At 40.1% G+C, this 22057-nt stretch overlaps 1 protein-coding gene across 7 annotated transcripts in view; it reads right to left on the bottom strand.

Annotated features, from left to right (window-relative positions):
- Positions 1–338: 338 nt before the first annotated feature.
- The window catches only part of CPNE8 (copine 8), a 57164-nt gene continuing 35445 nt past the window's right edge, over positions 339–22057 (bottom strand). Inside the window, exons 2-12 of one of the 7 annotated variants that reach the window (XM_035126497.2) lie at positions 21726–21767; positions 21065–21140; positions 17234–17287; positions 16298–16359; positions 13626–13672; positions 12634–12815; positions 12216–12343; positions 10643–10745; positions 7394–7451; positions 6771–6844; positions 339–5672 (exon numbers count right to left, since the gene is read on the bottom strand). In XM_035126497.2, the coding sequence (XP_034982388.1) occupies positions 5484–5672; positions 6771–6844; positions 7394–7451; positions 10643–10745; positions 12216–12343; positions 12634–12815; positions 13626–13672; positions 16298–16359; positions 17234–17287; positions 21065–21140; positions 21726–21767 (1015 nt within the window). In that variant the 3' untranslated portion in view covers positions 339–5483. Of the gene's footprint in view, positions 5673–6770; positions 6845–7393; positions 7452–10642; positions 10746–12215; positions 12344–12633; positions 12816–13621; positions 13673–16297; positions 16360–16507; positions 17075–17233; positions 17288–21064; positions 21141–21725; positions 21768–22057 lie in introns of those variants that run through there. The other 6 variants (XM_035126493.2, XM_035126495.2, XR_004693277.2 and 3 more) reach the window with 6 other exon arrangements.

Raw genomic sequence — 22057 nt, 5'->3', positions numbered from 1 at the left:
TCTTTTACATCTTATTGTAATTTTACTTGTGTCAGCCACCCTGAGCCCGGTTTTGACTGGGGAGGGCAGGGTATAAATAATTTATTATTATTATTTTATTTTAAAAGTATGATTTGTGTGTCTGCGTCTAATCTTGCCACTTTCTAAAATATATTTAGTCCCGTATCTTTTTCTTTAACTCTTTTTCTAAAAAAATATTTTTTTATTGAAAAGAAACTTTTAAACAATGCAAATTACCAATAACATAATCAATTACACATTTTCCCCCTTTCCCCCTCCCACCCCCCTCTAAGGACTTCCCTCAGCTCCCCTCTGGTTTGTTTGTACCGTACATATTGTTCTCTGCATGTTATAAAACTGTACATATCATTGCTTTATCTATCATGTGTTCTACTATTAAATTGTGGGTGTTTATTCAAAACCTGCCAAGGAGTCCAGATCCTTTTATTGTATTTTAAAATAGTTTGTAAAAAATTCCTGTTCTTTCTTAAAGTCACGATTGCCCTTCTCTCGTAGTTTGTATGTTTACTTTGCCAGTTCTGCATAACTCATCAGTTTTTCTTGCCATTTCTTTCTGTAACTCTATCAAATACTGTAATAAAATATAGTAACATTGGGATTAAGGTGTGTTTTTTTCCAGGACAGTGGAGGGCATGTGTTCTGCATCCCATTGGTGTGGTCGTGGTCACACTCATCTTTTTCTGATAGGAAATGCTACGCAGGGAACGATGACCAAAAAATGGGGTGGGCGGTTGAGGAGGGTCAGTTGGCTGGAAGTGAAAAATGTCCCCATTTTCATCTGAGGAATGTTGGAGGGTATGAGGAGGGTATAATTGGTATACCAACCCAAGTTGATAAAAGGCAATCTTCGCTACCGAGGACACCTGAGCCTAGTGATACGAGATGGAGTTAGGAGCACTCCTAAATTATGTACCTCAGGGGAAGTGCAACTGTGCCCAGAACTGGTCCCCAACTCTGAGACTTTCTCTCTTTTAATATCAATATAATTCAGAAAATACACAGGAAATGTTCACTGCCTGCCGGAGAAAGAATCTTCCAGGCTTTCTTTCGACAGCTTTACTTCTCAGGATCCTGGGCCAGTTGAGAGCAGTATTGTCACTGCAAAATAGAGCAAAACTTACTGACGGAGCGCATTCATTCATTTGAGACCTATGTGGTCTGTCGATTGTGGCAGGCCTGAAATGTGACATCAGGATGTGCCAGGATGGAGTGGGGAAAGGAATCAGGATTTTATCCGCAAGCATTCGGGACTCCTAATGAAACCGGCCCTGTTATTAGAGCAGGATTAATGTGAACCAGACTGTGGGCTTTTTCCTTCTCCTGCTGCTGCATTATTCCTAATAGACACAGATAATGAGGATCCTGGTGCGTAGAACCATTATGCTTTCATTACAATCATCATCATTTAAGTACTCCATAAAGGGTAACGGCTGAGACTAGGAAATGGCAATTGGAATACGGTAGCTTGTTTAGGACATCACTATTTTCATAGGAAAAATGTTGCCACAAGAAATATTTAGGGGCAGGCAAACCTTGAGATGCCAAAAGCTGAAGCAGAAGGAAATACAGTCGATGCCTCAGCTGCCTTGACACCCAAAGCCACAAGGTCAGTAACAATATGGCTTGGCAACCCCAGGGCATGGCTTGAGGGCCAAGGGGAATGTAGTGACCATGATCTGGAACAATTCAATTTCCTTGGTCAGGCCTCCTGTGTAGTAGTTGACTAGTTTTCTGTAGCTCATACCCTCCAATATGTTGTTGTTTAGTCGTTTAGTCGTGTCCGACTCTTCGTGACCCCATGGACCAGAGCACGCCAGGCACTCATGTCTTCCACTGCCTCCCACAGTTTGGTCAAACTCGGGTCCAACCATCTCATCCTCTGCCGTCCCCCTTCTCCTAGTGCCCTCAATTTTTCCCAACATCAGGGTCTTTTCCAGGGAGTCTTCTCTTCTCATGAGGTGGCCAAAGTATTGGAGCCTCAGCTTCAGGAACTGTCCTTCCAGTGAGCACTCAGGGCTCATTTCCTTCAGAATGGATAGGTTTGATCTTCTTGCAATATATCTCCAATGAAAATAGGGACATCCTGTTCCACACACTTCAACATTTCTCTGATGAAAAGAGACATCCCCTCAAACATTTCTCCGGTGAAAATAGGGACATCCTACCTGATATGTTAGGAACTCAAGGCAGAATTGGGATTGTTAGGCAATGGGATAGAAGCAGGGCCTTTCTGCCCATGAGGGTGACTTCCTCAAGTGGTAGCATCCACAAGAGCAGATCTGGCCTCCAAGGAATGCATTGCTCACTTCCACTGCCCTGTACAGCTCCTTGGAGACCAGATCTGCTGAGGACTCCACCCCGATGCCTTCTCCACAGTGGCTTCTTGGTGATAGGAGGCCCTGATGGTCTCCTCCCAGCGCTAGTGAGGGAGCGGTGGGGGCTGCTTTCTGGGGTCTCCTGGCATCTGTCTAGAGTGCTTTCCCCGTCACAATGGCCTTTGATTCCCAGTTCCACTGTCAGGTAAGGTTGATTCGATCCCTTCCCCCTTGTTCCTGGTGTATATTTCACACCCCTTCCTTCTTCCTTGGTGAGGGGCACCATTTCGTGGTTCTCCTCAACTGTCAAAATGTCTTGGGCCAACCCTGGATGGAAATACGGTAGCCCAAGGACTTCGCCTAACGGATCTCACATTGTATCTGTCACAACACACACTTTAAATTGAGTCTTCTGCAGTGACATGGTTGGGTGAACCAGTGATGATTCTGTTGTCATGAACAGGTATTTTTACCTGATGCGGTTTGGACTTATGGTCACCTGTAACCCCTTCAGACACCATCGGACCTCCATTCAGTTAGGTAACAATGAAAATGCACAGCTCCACACTGCGCTGATTCCCGACTCTAGGCTGGGTCAAATGTGTTGTTTTAAATTCTTTCCATGCAAGCCTGAGCTTGAGCAACCGTAGTATCATGATCCTTGAGAGTGATCATGGTAATCTATAACAAAGCTTGGCTTCTCAGGGTGTGACACATTTAATCTCTCTTTAGCTGAAAGCGGCTTGCATGAACAAAGTGTTGCAAATGATGCGCCCGGGCCCATTTCTAAGCCTGGTTATAAATGGATAGTAAAAGAGCATTCTTTCCCAGGCTGATGAGGAAGACATCTTATTTGACATGGAATTTGCAACATAGAGCTTAAAATAACAAGACTTTAGTTTTCATAGGAACTAAGTGAAATAATCAATTATTAAATCATATGAGAAGTTTGTGACAGGCTTTCTGCATCCTATAGCATACATCAGATTATAGCACACCAGAGAAAAGATTTCAGCTGACACATTAGAAAATTGCCTCTTTGTTTCTGATGGAAACACAAATGAGAAAGTGGAGTACTTAAAATTACATGACATGTAATCTGAGGGGAGCCCCTTTGGGAACCTTCTGGAGAATAAGCAAGACAAGATGCTTTGCTGAGGTATTTTATATCTGGTGAAGACATATATGGCTTAGTAGGGCATGATGAATTCTCAACTTTCTAATTCCAAAAAGTAGGGCTGCTAAAAAGTTGTACAGTGGTACCTCCAGTTACAAACTTAATTCGTTCAGGAGGTCCATTCTTAAGCCGAAACCCTTGTAACAGCAATTTGCAAAAATTAAAATGACTTGCTGTATTAGCCTAGCTCTGTATCTTATTCAAGAAACTAAAGTTCTGTTCAATGCTTGGTAATCAATGCAATCCCACTTTCTTTTAACATTTCTTTCTCACTGATAGTCTTATTCTAAAAAGTTGTGAACCTCTCAAAGATTTTAGAAACTTTTACAAGTTCTACCTAAACTGCTCTCTTATTTTTGCAGTAATAGTTTCCAAGATGATGAGCATTTAGCTATTTTGGGCAAACTGATTAGTCATATTCCAGTATGAGAATATTTTAAGGATCTTTAATATATTTAAAAATGGAAGATTCTGTATTACATAGGATTATATACTATTGACGCCATGTATATATACTTTCCCAGAAAAAACTTTTCATGCTTAAAAAATGCACCTTAATTTAATACATGTCTGTATAACATATATAGTAGTAAATAAAGTAGTAAACAGGTTATGTGTCAAATAAGAGAGCTACACATTACAAGGCAATTACAATTTTGACAAAAAAGTAAAACATGTCTTCCAGTATCTGAAGGCAATTCACAATCATTTCCAAGGTATTTGTGAGATTTAAGGCCATTTGTTCTAATTAAAAGTTTTGACATAAATACTCACAAAAATGTGTTATTTTGTGTGTAAAAACTGTACATGCAAAAACATTTGATAATTAGGATAAGAACAGGCATATATAATAAAATACTTGAGTAGTTCTATATACAAAGTTGTGCACAAAGCAACATAGCTGTGCAATTTTAACACATTTAATTCATTACCACTTGTGTGCCCTATATGGCAGTATGACTGTGGCAACAGATAACTCAAAATGTGCCAGCTTCCCTTTGAATGGACCATCTAGACAAACCTCATAGCAACTGGCAATTTGCATAAGAGCATCAAGTCACTCATAATAAAATAACCTGCAGAAAGCAATAGGTTGTCAAAGCTCTACAGCTGTTATGCAAGATACTCCACAGATTACATTGCAAGAGTCAAATTTCAGGACTCAAAAGTTGATGCTGCCATTTCCTAGAGTAACACTGTGTGGTTGTTCAAATTTATTATGCCAGCATAATCATTCTTAAAAAAATGTAAACACAAGTTATTTCAGAAACTGGAATACCTTGCAAAAAAAAATCTTACAGTATTCACATCTTGGAAGCTTATTCTCAAATCCGTCTGATGATTCATTACTGAGCACCTGAGTGAGGTGTTTTCCATTATTGAGACCTACAAATATGTTTGGCCTCCCACTTTCTACTCACAGTTTTGCATTACCATAGTTTTTGTCTGGACAAATCATTCAAAGAGATATTGCTTCTCTTGTGGATTTTACTATTGCAAGATAGAAGACAATTCAATATCCCAAATTCTTAAGGTTAAGAATAATTATAAAAAGTAGTTAAGTTTGAAAAGTAGTAACATGTAAACATTGATACAGAGGAATTGCATTCACATCTTATGTACATATTAAGTCAGGAAAGACAAGGACTTTTAAGTTGAACCCGTGACTTGTGCTTTCTCCAAAATACACACGACAATAGTAGCTTATTCTGTCAGAAACAAAATAAAACTCAGAAACAAACATCACCATTTTCTTCCTCTTACATAAAAGCTGTTCAGTTGCGCATGCAACCAAGTTGGACATTTTGGTATATGAAGTTAACGTTATTTTGCTCCAAATGCCACCAGAAGCCTTTACTGCATACAAAGAAGAACACTTCGCTTCAGCTCACTGGCTCTTTAAAGTGCACCACTGTACTGCACTTTACAGTGCTCTATGGTTTGTGAAAAGCATTAAGCATTCGGAGTGCTCATATCTGAGTCTGCAATACATGAATAGGTGGGGTGTATGGAGGAGGTGCAGGAGATGGCTTGATTCCTCTCACCCTCATATAGGAGAGAAACTGGTCTGGGATCTCAGCCAACACATCTCTAGCAAGTCTGGCCATACTTAAAATGTGGTTTCCGCTTCTGTCAATGTAATCCCGAAATGGTACAAACTGAAATGAAATGGAGGGGAGGGGGAGAGAATTTGTTTAGCATTGCTATTGGGGCATCATAAAGGATGAAAACCAAAGTTTGAAAATAAGATGCCATTTATTTTGAAACTTAACTTGGTAAGCTGATCTTAATATTTCAGATCTTTTGTAGATGCATATTATATTCAGTGCTTTGTTTCTAAAAATTTTTTTAGGGGTACTCTCATTTTCCTACTCATATTGAAATACTGCCCCTCAATGAGGCCAAACGTAGATTCACAAAATGTTTAGGGGTATGCATACCCACAGAAAAAAAGCACTGATTGTATTATACATTGGTATTTTTAAGCTTTTCTGTTGAAGGCCTTCATACTAACATACAACATAAAATAAAAATATCACAGTATCAAAACATAAATAAATCTACATATGGAAAAAACAAATACAGAGCAGCAAAATATCAAAACAGCAAACTAGGAAAATGTTACTCCATGCTGAAGACTTGATGAAACAAAGCTACTTTCATATAACATTGGAATGCTTGAAATTCCAGTAGGCAAGTTACAAACCCTAGATGCTGCTTCTGAAAAGATCCTGTCTGGGGTCACTGCCAAATTGCAAATGGCAGTGATGATCACCACAGGTGAGCAGGTTTTAGGCATCAGAAAGTCACCCTTAAAATACCTCAGTTCAAAAATGTATAGCGCTTATCTAGAATTTTCCAGCCTGGTTTCCTAAAGAGCAAGCCAACCTGTATACACACATTAAAAAAAGGGAGCCAGCATTTGTCCGCAGACAGTTGTTCCGGGTCATGTGGCCAGCATGACTAAGCAGCTTCTGGCGAACCAGAGCAGTGCACAGAAACGCTGTTTACCTTCCCGCCGGAGCGGTTCCTATTTATCTACTTGCACTTTGACGTGCTTTCAAACTGCTAGGTTGGCAGGAGCTGGGACCGAGCAACGGGAGCTCACCCCGTCGCAGGGATTCGAACAGCTGACCTTCCGATCAGCAAGCCCTAGGCTCTGTGGTTTAGACCACAGCGCCACCCACGTCCCATACATACATTATGTGTACTCTAAGCATATAAAAGATCTGCTAGACAGAAGTGCTTTCTCTCACCTGTACAATATCTCTTTCTGCATACATTCCTCTTGAGGAGAGCCTTACTTCATCACCATCCAATTCTTCCATAGCTGAAAAAAGACAGAGTAATGTATTCATATTGTTTGATTTAATCTGTTCAACAAAGGCCACATGAAAAACACATAGTTATTTGTTTTGTTATTTATTTACATAGTACTTTATGGCCCAACAGTAGGATTTATTGAACTTTTGAACTACAAAGCAAGCAATTAGGTTTGGGTGTTTCACCAGGATTAGGCAATTCAGCTGTATTGCTAGAAAATGTGATCCTTCCATTATTCACAAACACAATATCCTGAACATCTACAGCTGTTTTAAAATAGGGATTATATGAGTTTTAAAGGGAACCCCAGTAATATGGCTGCTGTGTTTTGGACCAGTTAACATTTCCATGCCATCTTCCAATCTAACCTGGAGGTTACCAGAGCATGGAGTAACGTATGTTTTATTACATACGCTGCTTTGAGTTCACTTTGCTAAGAAAAATGGAGCATCAGCTACAAAAGAAAGATAAATGGCCATTTAAGTGATGCTGTGAATTGGACCCTAATTCCGAGGCCTCTTTCCAAGGAAAGTATTCTAAAACTGAGGATACTCACCATCAAATTCAGCTGGGCCAACTCCTACTATTATTATTGACATTGGAAGCTTTGAAGCCTTTAAAAGAAAAAGAAAAACATATATGAACATTGTCACATAATTTAAAGATACAGGCAACTCCCAGTGCCATGTGTGATGCAGGTAAGTACAATCTAATTGTGGTGCACAACACTACCTTCAATCATAGATGAAAAGATCACATTTGAACACATACTTGTGACCCATAAAACATTTTATATACATATGTATGATTCAGCTCCTCTTTCTCAGTTATTTGGGAGGGATTTTAAAAGCAGTTTGATGGCAAGGGAGCAGCTGAAGTAAAATTATGCTGGAAAAAATAATCTACATATACTCTCTTTTTTGCACATCCCCCCCCCCCCCGTTTGCAGCAACAACTTGGCTATTTTGCTTTTACTGTGTTATTCAAACAAACACTAGGCACCATCCAGCCAAAATTAAGGTTTAAGATCCTGGGAGAGAACTCAACATATACCCCTGATATCAATTGCACCAGAAGCAGCTGGTTTGACTGAACTGTGCTAAACATCTGTATGTTTGTCTCAGATGCAAAATAAAAAAATAAAAAAATGGTAATGTGTTTCAATCCAAGGGCACTTTCTGTTACTTTTTTACTCTAAACCAAGTTTGTGGAAGAAAAAGGAAAGGCATGGGAACTACAGGGAAGTTACTGCTTCTTCTCTCACACAGGCCAGGCTTCCTGTGGGTGCCTGGTAAGGAGAAGATACCATTGGTACTTACCTATGTAGGGTTCATTTACATGCATGTAACATGACATCAGGTGGGAATAGTGCTCCCCCTAGTGGCTGAAGGCAGAAATCACTACTCTAATTGGGGGGGGGGGGACTTATGAGGCGTTACCATGCCAATCCCAGCCAGTTTCTATGATGATAAAGATAAGATGTTGTGGCATGTGGTGGGACATACTCAAACTGAACCATATAGAGTGGGATATCTATGAATGAACTATTGCCTGTGTATGGGTTCAGCAGGACCTCCCAAAGGATGCCTCTGCAGAGGCAGAAGCACCCACTATATACTATTTAATAAAGCTTTTGGGACTAGCCAAGGTGGCTGCCCAACAAATCTCCTGCAGAGAAGCGTTCAGAAAAAATGCAGGTAAAGTAGCTGCAGCCCTAGTTGAATGGGCCATAATTTTGGCTGGGGAAATAAAAATGCAAACTTTTATAAGTTAAAGCAATGGAGGCTTTTAACCATCTAGCTAAAGTTGCTGAGGATATTTTCTTCCACCAAGAGGCAGGGTAAAATGACTTTAAAAGGCTTCTTCACTATCTAATTCCCCATTCAATCCTCCTCCTCATCTAAGACAATAAAACCAGTAGTGGAGTCCTCTTGGAAATCTGAAGGATCTCCAATGGGTTGGGCAGACTATTTCTTATTAACCTCCCCCTAGAACCTCTCCAGAACCTGCTGAGCTGGAAACTAGCCCAGCGAGGTAGAGTTGAGTGGAGGAGAGACTGAGAAAATGCACACACAGGGTCCTTTTTATTCTTAATATATTGAGCAGGTAAGAAAGGGAGCAGAGAAAGAAAAAGCAGAAGAAGATAAGAGAAAATGGCAGCAAGTGGAGAAGGAACAAAAAACCAAAAACCCTGAGTTGGGGGCGGGGAAGTACAGTCAGACAAAGGGTAGGAGGAAGGAGAGTCACCAACACACACAAATTACCAAAAAATAAAGTAAGTAACAGGCCTGAGCTGACAACAAAAGCAGGGAGTTGAAGCTGACAATGCAGCTGGTGAAGGGAGAAATCGAAATTAGCTGGGGTTGGCATGGCGATGCCTCAAGTTTTTCTTTTTTCAATGACAGCAGCAATTTGTGCCTTCAGATGCTAAGGGAAACACTATTTCCACCTGATGGCATGATGTCAACTGCCCCCAAGGAGGTGAATGGATACATACCAATTCAGAGAAAAAGTCCTACTGAGTACAACTGGGGACTCAGCTATACAGCTGCAAATGAAACGTTTTAAGTGTGTTTTAAATGCAATATACAATGTGACACTAGGTGTCAATGATGAGCCTTATGGAAAATTCGATGTATTTTTCAAAATGCTTAAAAAAAAAGCATTTTCAGAACTTTTATTTTATATGTGTGTAGATTCCACCTGGGTAAGTATGTACAGGATTGGAGCTTTGTGTTTTAAGACAGGATATATATCTTCTGTCACCCACCAAATGCCTAAGCAAAAACAAGGACCGTGAAGGCAGTAGTGGACAAAAAATATTAATTTTGCCAACTCTATTTCTCCCTGTGATCTGAGTCAGATTAGGCCATATGGAATTATTCCTAGATCAATGCCTGAATGCTGTCATGGGCTGGATGAGGGTTGAGGTTGAATCTTGACAAACTGGGGTATTGTGGTCTTGGAATTAGGCAGACAACCTGTTCGTGAAGGGGTTGCTCTACCCTCGAAGGAGCCAGTTTACAGCCTGGAGGGGCTCCTAGATCAAGCTTTGTCACTGTGGGCTCAGACGACTGGTGCCAAATCTTTTTATGTTTCAGTGCCAAGTTAAAACATGGTAGCTTTCAAAAGCTGTGCACTATTAACTTATTCCATTGTTGTTGCATTTTAAGCTGAAATTTTCTATATCCTGCTCTGAAATAGTTGGCTGAAAATATGGGTTATAAATGATTCATTCTTAAATACTTAAGATCACTTATCTGGTGGCATTCAACTAAGTTTTACTCAGAATAGATCTACTGACATTAGTGAACCTCATTCAGTCATTTCTATGGGTGTTAAGGGTTAATGCCTGCCCCACCAACCTTAATAAATTCTAGATTATGGACCTTTAGAGTTATCTTTTCATCTTGAAACCCTTAAAGAATTGTTGGTAAATAAAATATAAAGGAGAAACATAGTATTGGTACATATCGTTATTGAGCTGTCCTTCGTCTGTCATGTTAATAATTAACTCTTTGTTTTATTTATTTTAAATTTGTATTTAGTTTAATAATAAGTTTAATAAAGATAATTACAAAAAAATCAGTGAATCTACTTAGCTGACTACCACCCTAAACAAATAAACATACCATGGTGCATTTGGCAAAAAAGAACAGGAATGGTCAGAGTATTCAAATACAAAGGAATGTGAAAACATTAATGAGACGGAAATACCCAAGGCAATGAGTAGTTGCCCAGTGAAAAATACAGTATGTATTCTACTTTTAAAGTATTTTCAAGATCAAGTTTAAACATAACTTACATTCACAATAGACTCCTTTGTTTGAGCCATGTCAGAAATGACCCCATCTGTAATAATGAGAAGAACAAAATACTGGGAGCCATCTTTTATTGAGGCAGCATATCTAAAACAAAACACATACAAACAAAATTACAGTTTTAATATGAGAATATAAAACTTTCAGATTGCTTTGAAATCTATGTACTACAGACACAAACTAAAAACTGAAACGAAACATTCAAAATGACAGGTAGTAGTGTATTTATTAACCAGGACATCATTAGAAACTGGTGTATTTATTTATCAAGTCCACCTATCTATATTTAAGAGTGCACAGCATTCAATGGTCTGGCTTACATGGTAAGCCAAATTTACCTGGGCCATGTGAACACGCAGGCTCTTAAAGAATTTAAAGCTGCTTTGCTCCTTCCTGAAGCTGGAAGCCTGGTATGGGGAGCGGGGTAGGGGCAGCAGCAGTAGCGCAGCAGCAGCAGCAGGGGACCATCATTGCAGGAGGTAAGCTTTCCTAGTACTGTTCCACAACTGTCTGCACTCTCTGCTCCCAAGAAAGCTGCCCTTTTCGACCACTGGCCAGCAGGGAGAGACTTTCCTGCCCCTCTTGGCTAAGAGCCCTGGGCCTGGGCTTGACTTCTGAGGGAGTGGCTATATCTTTTCCTGAGCTGAAATGCGCAGCGCCATCCTGGGGGAGTGGGGGGGGGGAGAAACACCAAAGGAGAGTTGACCCTTTGGAGAGGGCAGAAGTGCAACAGCCACCTCCCAAACATCTAATGACTGGGGTAGATTCTGTGATGTAGACTATCTTATTAAGTTGCAAGTAGTTCATTCAACCTAAGGTTTGTTTTGTTGCTTCTCTGCTTCTGTTTTGTCTTTTATCATGTGTCTAGGACAACGTGAGCTGCAGAGGTCTGGCAGAAAGGGAAGGTATGCTGAGAGAGGCAAGCCAGGTGAGGGGGGAATGGGACACAGCAAACTGGTGGTTATGCTGCGTGCTAGCCCTTTCTTTACTCAGAGGAACTTACTTAATGCCAGGTCTGCTTTAAGAAAGTTTTCCCTTAACCGTGATCTGATTGTTGATGGGGATGTGGAGTCTGATCTGCTTTGTATTACTGAGACTTGGGTGGGTGAGCAGGTCTTGAGGGTCAGGGAAGGGGTGTTGCTTTAGTCTATAGGAACTTGATATCACTCTCCAGGTGTCCTGTCTGCCTGAGTGGCAATCTAGAGTATTTGTGGCTTTGCATTAGGCACTCAAGACAGATTAGGGATTCTGTTGCTTTACTGCTTGCCCCCTGCCTGAGGTGGTCTTGGAGATAGTCTTGAGAACCTGCAGAGTTGCTGGCCTCTCATTGAGGCCACTAAATCTGGGGTTGCCCAGGACTTCATGGCTGCCATGAAAACCATGGGGCTGTCCCAACATGTCATTGGACCAACCCGGGTGGCAGGCCACTTGTTAGCGAAATTAGGAAGATGTTAAACAGCTAATATATTTCGCCCCTTTTTGTTTTTGGTGACTGACATCAACTCAACATAGAGTCATTGTGCTGAATTTTCCCAGAATAGTTAACGTAACCGTTACCTTGCTACATGATTAATAACAGGAGCAAAGTTTGTTGGTCCATAAAGTTGTACAGATTTTAGACTCATGTAGTATGCTTCCATTACACCATCTATTCCACTGCAGTAAGGATTTTGAGGGTTTCCATTCTATAAGGAAAAACACAGGGACAAAATATTAACTCTTGCTTATAGGAATGCTGTGTATACCCCTTACCCGATAGCAGGAGGCTGACGCAACCTCCAGTACATCTCATGATTAAAATGTAAAGGCCAATATGTTTTACAATACTCTTAAAAATTAATGAGTCTGAGCACAAATGGATCCACAAATATATTTATGAGGAACTATGAAACACAGGCAAAGAGGAACTATGAAACACAGGCAAAGAGGAATTTTAAAGTATATAAAATTTAAAAACGCTAGAACCATTTCTTACCAAGGCAAACTCGTGAGACACTCTTCCGTCTGGCGGCAATTTTGCACCAAAACCTAAAGCTGGAAACATTTTGTCACTATCGTAGTCTTGAATTATTTCCCCTACTGCCCTCAGCGCCATGCCATAAGCATTCAGCTGGTATGGGTTCATATAATGGAGCGAGGTTGGGTGTGCAGGGTTACCTGTTGAAACAAAGCACATTATTGAGAGGGGTTTGCGAATGTGTTGAGCAGTATGCATTTCAGTATCAATATATGAGATTCCACACTAGCTGTCTTACTGTATTATTTCAGGTATGAAATACAGTGTGTTTCCCATGATGAATTTGGATTTAAGTGTTTGCTCTAAATATTCTTCTTTATTTGCATTTATTTAGGTGTCTAATGAGGCAAATTCCATAGTTTCTGGCAAGCTGAAGAAACTGTGCATGCTTTGTGTGACTTGTTTTGGAGCATAGCTCTTCAAAACTGCATTAGCAACAGCTCTCGATTTCCAAAAGTGGCATGGACTGCTATTTAAAAAAAAACTAGAATGCTCAGTTTGGTATTTTGTTCTACAGATTGTGACTGTGGTTTACAGATATACACAGTATTTTTTACAACAAAAGACAGCCTAAGGAAAGCCATTTTCCCTCTCTAGAGTGTAATGGGTGGGTTCCTGGCTTGAATCCTAATTTCTGTGAGAAGAGTTATGCCCACAGAAGGTAACTTATTTGTCCCCTGCTCCAGCTGCAGTCTCCTGCACCTCCTGAGAGACCCTCTGAACAGTACTGTAATGGATATGGGAGGGGGATGAAGGAGAACAAAAAAGTGGGTGAGGGACACATAAAAGCAAGGGTCTTTTTCTTCCACATAAATATTTGGATCCAAATCTTCAAAATGTATTCTCACTAGAGTCCCCCAATAGGACAAGCAAAATGAAAAATACAATGCCAAAACAGTTCACAAATACTGTGTGGATACTCAATTTAATATCAACAAACCAATACTTACCATTCGAAGCTGTGAAATCAATAGCCACAGTGAAATTTATTTGAGTCCTGTGAAATGAAGTAAACAAACAAATGTGAAATATCTGAAGATGTAAGTTGCTATAGGAAGAGTAATAAATCAAGAAAAACCAATAAAATGTCACTTAGACAAATGTGCACGTTAACGATACACAGAACTGCCAAACAGCATCAAAAAAGTTATACTATAACATTACTTTGTAATCGTATACAAGCATACCTAGGAGTAAGATTCAATAAATACAACAGCGCTGACTTACAAGTATTAGTATTATTTCAAATTCTTAATTGCTTGCTTTATAAATAGTCTAAGCAATTCATCAATTTTTTAAACACAAAGCATGACAAAACCGGGGCTAGGCTAGAAGAACATTATAATTGAAACCATAGAACAGACTCAATAAAATAGCAATAAAGAACTTTGGTGGCAAATAATCACATTCCAGCAAATGCCTGGGCAAATACTGGGCAAATACTAACGTTTTTACCAGGTGCCAAAAACATGTTAATGATGGCACTAGGCAGACTTCACTGGGGAGATCATTCCAAAGATAGGGAGCCACAACTGAAAAAGGCCTTTGTCTCCACCTTGCAAGCCTCCCTCTTAGCAGATATGTACGGGATTGCAGTATTCAGTATTTACTATTAAACTGCTATTTTATAAGAGTAGCTTCTCTAATGCAATATGCTGAAATATCTTGAGCATCTCACAATTTAAAGGGTACATATAAATTTAATAATAATAATAATAATAATAATAATAATAATTTATTATTTATACCCCGCCCATCTGGCCAGGTTCCCCCAGCCACTCTGGGCGGCTTCCAAAAAAACAGAAATTCTAAAATACAGAAATCCATTATTTAAAGCAGTAGGCCACAATTAAGAAGTGACAGTGCAAATTGTTTAAAAAGGAATTGTCCGTTATTTGTTTTTAGGCTTAGGAAAGTTGACTTAATATGAATTCACAAATAAATACCACCTCCATTCAATTTATACAAAAATTGCAGATAGGTTTATGATAGGAAATAATCCCAAAGCCTCTTTAAGGTTGCCATTTCCCCTCTTTTTCCAGGACATGTTCTCTCTTTCATGGGTATGTAAAATAAGAGTCGTCATAGCAATCCATAGCTAAAAGTAGAAGTTGGCAGATGTGCCCCCCCTTTTTTTGCTCTTCAAAATATGGCAGTCCTACCCTAGGTAATAGGTAAACAGCGTTTCCGTGCACTGAGTGGCTTAGTCATGCTGGCCACATGACCCGGAAAAACTATGCGGACAAACGTCGGCTCCCTCAGCCAGTAAAGCGAGATGAGCGCCACAACCCCAGACTCGTTTGCGACAGGACTTAACTGTGAGGGGTCCTTTACCATTACCTTTTAAGGATCAAACTAGATATTATGTGAAATGTGTTATTTTTCTTGTCTGGTTTTATTTTTGTTATTAAATTACAAGTGTGGGGGGCCACCAGACACACTATGTCTTTCTGCCCCACTCCTGATTAAGATGAATACAGTGGTACCTCTGGTTAAGAACTTAATTCGTTCCGGAGGTCCGTTCTTAACCTGAAACCGTTCTTAACCTGAGGCACCACTTTAGCTAATGGGGCCTCCTGCTGCCGCTGCGCCGCCGGAGCATGATTTTTGTTCTCATCCTGAAGCAAAGTTCTTAACCCAAGGTACTATTTCTGGGTTAGCGGAGTCTGTAACCTGAAGTGTCTGTAACCCGAGGTACCACTGTATGTGGCTCCACCAGCAGCTTTCCACCCACAGCAAATAGAAGCTCGGGGGGGCAACATTTGTTGGTACTATGATACCGGGGGTGGGTAGGAGGAGGGTTTCCCCCCTTCTCATGTACCATGGCCTCAACCCTGATCAGATGCTGCCATCTGCATGGCTGCCATTTGCGTGGTAGGTGAATTGTGAATGCCTCCCCCTCCTTCCAGGCAAAGTGTGTCTAGGGGTACATAAAACTCAAGGCACCCGTGTGGGTGAAAACAGTGGACAACTCTTTATTGACTTCAGTAAGGTATGCAGGGTTGGTATGGAATTAGGTCAGGATCTGTAAACCCAGAAGACTTCCAATGTGAAGCTTGAAATACCACCCCCAGCATGCCTGCTGGGGAATGCCATGGCAGCTGATTAGATTGGAAGGTGCATGCCATGTGACTGGAATCTGGCTGGCAACCTAAGAGGAGTGGCGCCACGCTTCGCCCACTGAGAACTGGTGCGGCTTCTCAAGATTCATTACAAGGGTCCCCCTTATTTTTTATTCTACCCAATGACATTTCTACCCAAGCTGTGACAAACAGCTCCATAGAAACACCTGAGAGTCATGTGCTATTGCCTGAAAGGCGAAAACCTTTCAACCAAAGGCCAGCTCAGCAATATCAATTCACAGGAGAGGGTGGTTCTGCTCTTGCCAGACTTTCCCCTCCCCCCGCATAGGGTGATCTACCATCAGCTGCCTATGGGAAAGGCAATATTAACAGAATATTATTTATTATGTTTTAAAAATATGTAACTTAATGGTACTTGTAAGTTGCCTTGGAATGATTTGTAATGAATTTGGAATTTGCAATGAAATGTGGGATACAAATAATTGTAAATAAAGAAATTAAAAACCTTTGTGATACCAGTATTATAAATGAATACTTACCCGCCTTTAATATAATCAAGAAATGAAACTTCGGTTTCCACTAGGAAGGAAAGTAATGTTACCTGAGAGCAAGTGACACAGAACAAGTAATAAACATCAACCTTCAAAACAGCCACAAATATAGAAGCTTCTGTACTGTATTTTAGAATTATTTTTAAACTTATCCAATATACTGAAGCAAATATGGTTTTATGTGGAAATGACATGTATTGGTAACCCCAACCCCACTCCACACACTTCTCTCACCCCAGCACTCACAATATCTATGAGTCTCCACTATAGCTTCTCTTCCAGCTTCTTTATATACATGCTGTTCCACTTGGCAGATTCCCTTCCACCAAGTCACCTCCCCTACCAACCCTCTTATAAGAGCAAAACTATTCATATATGCACTGAGCTGTGCACATGTATCTATGTGGCTGGATCATCCCATGAATTACTTTTCTGAAGCGTCATGGAGCCTGGTCAAAACTATTACCAAAGCCAAATTAAGAATGCCTTGGTTGTACCCATTGCTCTGTGAACAAAGCTAAAGACGCTGTGACCTTCTTGCTCCCAGTCTATCTATCCTTGTTTCAACAAAGTAACAACCATTTACATTTACCAAAGTAACAACCATTTACATTTCACTTCTAAAGTGTTCAGGAAGACAGAATCAGCTTCAGTTAAACTAACACTATTCAGTCCAGGAGCTTCAAGCACTCACCTGTGAACTTTAACACTGGCTATTTAATTCCCAGGGAAGGCGCATTTTCAATAGAAAATGAACAAGCTCATCTATAATTTGATAACAAAAAAAGCAAGAACTTCTCATAATACAATACCTATCTTATTTAAAGAATTTCTTGCTCACATAATGCTTACTTAGATATATCTCACTTTTAATATGTGCTGGGAAGGATAGAAAAACAATAATGAAGAAATGATTTACTTAACTGTTCCTGAATTAACATATTTTTTCTTTTTTGCCCTTTTCTTTGGGTTTATAACCTAGAAAAAAAACGCAGGCACGTCAACTTTTCTGCTTGTCAACACAAATCTCTTTATATTCTTAAGACTCACATTTTTTGAACTCTGCCGTGCTCCCTGCTTCTAAACTCCACCTTCATTATGCCAATAAAGGCTGAATGAATGAATGAATGAACTCCATCTTCCCTTCATGCACATTTCAAACACCTCCCTAACCCAGCACAACCCATTTGACAGGGAAATGTGTATGACCCTGGCAAGGACCCCTGAGGTGCATTTTGCTGCTGCTCACATTAATGTGTACATCAGGGCAAACTGATAAGAAAAGATTTTATAAGGAATGCTCCCTGTTTTCCATCACCCCCATCTTCCTCACTGACTTGTAATAGAGGCAGCCTGCCTCCAATTCTACCAGCTGAGATAAAAAGCTCTTCACTGGATTGAATAAAAAAAATACAGTGTTCCACCAGTTCTTGTCACTGGAATCAATCTTACGAGTGGCAGGGAAAGAAACGTTCAAAGGAAGCCTTGTTCACGTCTAGGGGCATGCAGGAAGAAATGAGTGAGGCTTGCAGGGAGGCAAAGCGTAAGGGGAGCTCAATTTGGATTGATCTCGGCTTTGATTTCAGGGGACAGAGTAAGTTCTGCACAGTTGTCTTCCAGTCTGGTGGGTAGAAGGTTGAAGTGGCTGGGAGGGCAGATAGAAAATGAGAAACAGCCATCCTTTCTAAACTACTCTTGCCATTGCTTAAAATTGTAAGAGTTGAATAGCTTCCTCGGTTTACTGTCCCTTACATTCACATTCCCAAGAGATATTGAACTCCATCTGCTGCTTCTTTGCTGGCAGCTATGGATCACTGTAAATCCCATCAGGTGTGATCCCCCCCCAGAAGATTCCCCACCCTGGACACCTCCTGTCCTAAGTTGGTTTTCTCACCAGATGTTTTGGAATACAACTCCCATCAGCATTGACCAGCATGATCAATGGTCAGGGATAACAGGAGTTGGGGGGCACTACATTTAGTATGGCTGCCCTATATTGCTCTTCTAACTGCATGTTTTCTCTTTGATGTCTGTTTTTCTTTTTGAGGAAGTCATCTGTGGTTACATCTCTTGTTAAGACTTCCTTCTCTATCTAGCATAACTGCTGCCCTTTGTTTCTAAACTCTTGAAGCTGGCTGTACTTGCAAGCTGTTTAGAATTCATATCTTCTAATGTGCCTTTTGGATTTTAACCAATCTGATTCCTATCCTTGCGTTAATTTCTATTAATGATTTTCTTTTACCGTCTGAAAAACATCACAAATTTTCAGTTTGCTTGTGATCATATCTTTCCTTTACTTTTGATAACATACTATTATTTTGCAATATTTGTATAAACTTGGTTTCCTAAATTCTGATATTTCATTTTACTTCCTTATCACTCTAACTGCTCTTGATACGTCTTTTTCTGCTTCATTTCTTCTATCCATTTATTGTATGTACGCTTTCTATACTGAAACCCTTATTCTGATGCTCTCTCAACCTCTCTTGCATTCTTTTGCTATTTTCATTTTCAAGTTAGTGATTTAGTTATATTTTTCAGTTCCAGATTCTACCTCATCTTCAATTACTCATCTCACTGCATGTCTTCCTTTAGTTCTTTTTGGATGATTTCTCACTTTCTTCAGTTGAATTTATCGAAAGATTGATTTTCTCTTAGTAGTGTTTCTATCTCCTCCTTCACACACCAGAAACTGGATGTGATTTTTTAAAACAGACACTTATCTATTTCGGTTGCAGATCTAGGCACTTTCAGTATGAGTCCTGTGTGAGTGCCTGTAGGCGGTTGGAGGATGGATGGCGGCTAACAGATTGAGGTTGAATCCTGACAAGACAGAAGTACTGTTTGTGGGGGACAGGAGGTGGGCAGGTGTGGAGGACTCCCTGGTCCTGAATGGGGTAACTGTGCCCCTGAAGGACCAGGTGCACAGCCTGGGAGTCATTTTGGACTCACAGCTGTCCATTGAGGCGCAGGTCAATTCTGTGTCCAGGGCAGCTGTCTATCAGCTCCATCTGGTACGCAGGCTGAGACCCTAGCTGCCTGCAGACTGTCTCGCCAGAGTGGTGCCTGCTCTAGTTATCTCCCGCTTGGACTACTGCAATGCGCTCTATGTGGGGCTACCTTTGAAGGTGACCCGGAAACTACAACTAATCCAGTATGCGGCAGCTAGACTGGTGACTGGGAGTGGCCGCCGAGACCACATAACACCGGTCTTGAAAGATCTACATTGGCTCCCAGTACGTTTCCGAGCACAATTCAAAGTGTTGGTGCTGACCTTTAAAGCCCTAAATGGCCTCGGTCCAGTATACCTGAAGGAGCGTCTCCCCACCCCCATCGTTCTGCCCGGACACAGGTCCAGTACCGAGGGCCTTCTGGCGGTTCCCTCGTTGCGAGAAGCCAAGCTGCAGGGAACCAGGCAGAGGGCCTTCTCGGTAGTGGCACCAACCCTGCGGAACGCCCTCCCATCAGATGTCAAAGAGAAAAACAGCTACCAGATTTTTAGAAGACATCTGAAGGCAGCCCTGTTTAGGGATGCTTTTAATGTTTAATCTATTCTTTTATTTTATTTTTCTGTTGGAAGCCGCCCAGAGTGGCTGGGGAAACCCAGCCAGATGGGCGGGGTATAAATAAATTATTATTATTATTATTATTATTATTATTTCAGTATCATGTCATCAACTGGTTAACACTTTTAAAATATGTTCTTTTATCTCTAATGATACTGCTAAAATGCTTGCTTATTCTTTTACTTCATCGAGGCTTGATTACTGTAATATAATCTTCCTTTATCCCATCTGTATCTTCTTGAATCTATTTTTCACTCTGCAATCTTTCAATTTTTGCCTATAAATATTATCATTTATCATCTCTTCCACTGACTCACACAACTTACAAACCAAGGTCCACAGAATATACAGAATGCTAAGCTAAGCTAAGCTGAGCTGAATAGGTCCACTCTGGATGACACAGAAAAACAGACCAAATGAGGGCAGAAAGGAGCCAAACTCAACTCTAAACGTTTCCTGCCTTGATGATAGGTACCAAAGAAACACCCATGTGATGGCCTGCCACCTATTGAAAATTTAATTATTTTTACATCATTGCACTTTGCTCTTTTCTTAATTTTAAAAATACACTTTTCAGAGGTCAGTGTTCTTCTGATACCAATTACATCTATTTCACACCTCCATCCTCATTCCTTAGCTACACCTCATATTTGAAATCCATACAGTCATATAATTCAGTCTCTCTCACCCTTTAGACATTCCTATTGGCCAGGTATTTCACTTTTAACTTACTACTGTCCCCACCTTTTTCTCCCTTTGGAAGTGGGAAGTACAGAGGTGACAGGGGTGGACAGAGCATCTCTTCCCCAATTCCTTTCAACTAGGCTGACTTTTGTACCTGAGCTATTGAACAGAAAGCAGTGAAAATAATTTAAAAAACAACAGAAAGGAATGTGGGGCTCGAACCCATGTCCCTGAGATTAAGAGTTTCATCCTCTATCCTTTGCACAACATATACAAGTTTAAGAACTATGTTGAAACTTATGTCATATAATAAAATGGTGTTTTTCTTTATAAAATGAGCCCACAAATATATTGACTGCATTTCTAGAAAGTGTGTACACACACTTGGACTTACAGCTTTTATCCAGATTTTCTGCTTACTATTACTAAAAGATAGGGGCACATAGACAATGCATGATGTTTATTACCTGTACTTGAGGATATAAAAAAAAAAATCTACTGTTACCTCATACACATTAAACTGCGACTGTCCTCTAGATAGCTCCCTATAACTTGTTGTGAATTCTCCAATAAAGTCATGACTAGGAAACAAAAACAAACAAAAATTCAGATTAGCAGATAAGCTGTATTATTGTAGGTCAAGGTGTGAACAAAATGCTAGCTAACACTTCCCAGTACAAGAGGCATTTTAGGAATTTGTCCAACGCCCCACAATTTGGCACTCTATTTTATATTTGAAAGTTTTCCATTGCTCCATGAAATTCACTAATAGGCTCATGTTATCAACCAAACCCAAGCATTAGGAAATACAGTATTTCTTCTCTGGTTCATTATCTACATGATTACATACCATTTCCCCACAAAATGTGCATTGTTATTTTTTCACAAAGTGGAGTTAAAAGCATTTAAAAAACCCTCTCCCGTGTCAAAATGCATAATGAAGAGGTTTGGTATACATCAGATTGCAAAATAACCATATGTACAATCAATAAGGGAGTGGCTCAGTAGACTCATGTTATTTCCTGCAAGCACACACATTCCTACATTAAAGCTTTTAAGCACAGGAATGACTGGTAGAAAACTCCAAAAGCTGCCCAAATAGTCTATGAGCACAAATGTTATACAATTCCTTTTGAACAATTAATGGTGTGCAATAAAATAATTACCTTCCATCTCTATCCCAGTCATATACTTCAATCTTAATTGTTCTGAAGAGAAACAAATAAAACACAGAAAAAGCTATACACATATACTAAAAAACTTGTCAACAGAAATAAATGAGTAATGTACTTTACTACTTGTATTTTTAATTTCCACATCTAATTATTAAATTGATCATCATGATTACGCCTTTTTGGTTTAAAAAAGGGGTTAAAACAAAGGAGAATATAATTTATTTGTAAGCATTTCCGGTTGCCTTTCCAACAGACAGGTGCTCAAGGCAACACACCATTCTAGCCGGCATCTCTGGAGAGCAAAAGCTAAGTAGGTAAATAAC

Source organism: Zootoca vivipara, chromosome 10, assembly GCF_963506605.1.
Source record: "Zootoca vivipara chromosome 10, rZooViv1.1, whole genome shotgun sequence".
NCBI classification, from domain to species: Eukaryota; Metazoa; Chordata; class Lepidosauria; order Squamata; family Lacertidae; genus Zootoca; species Zootoca vivipara.
Note: the sequence above shows the minus strand (reverse complement) of the source record. Positions and strands in the feature narration are given on the sequence as shown.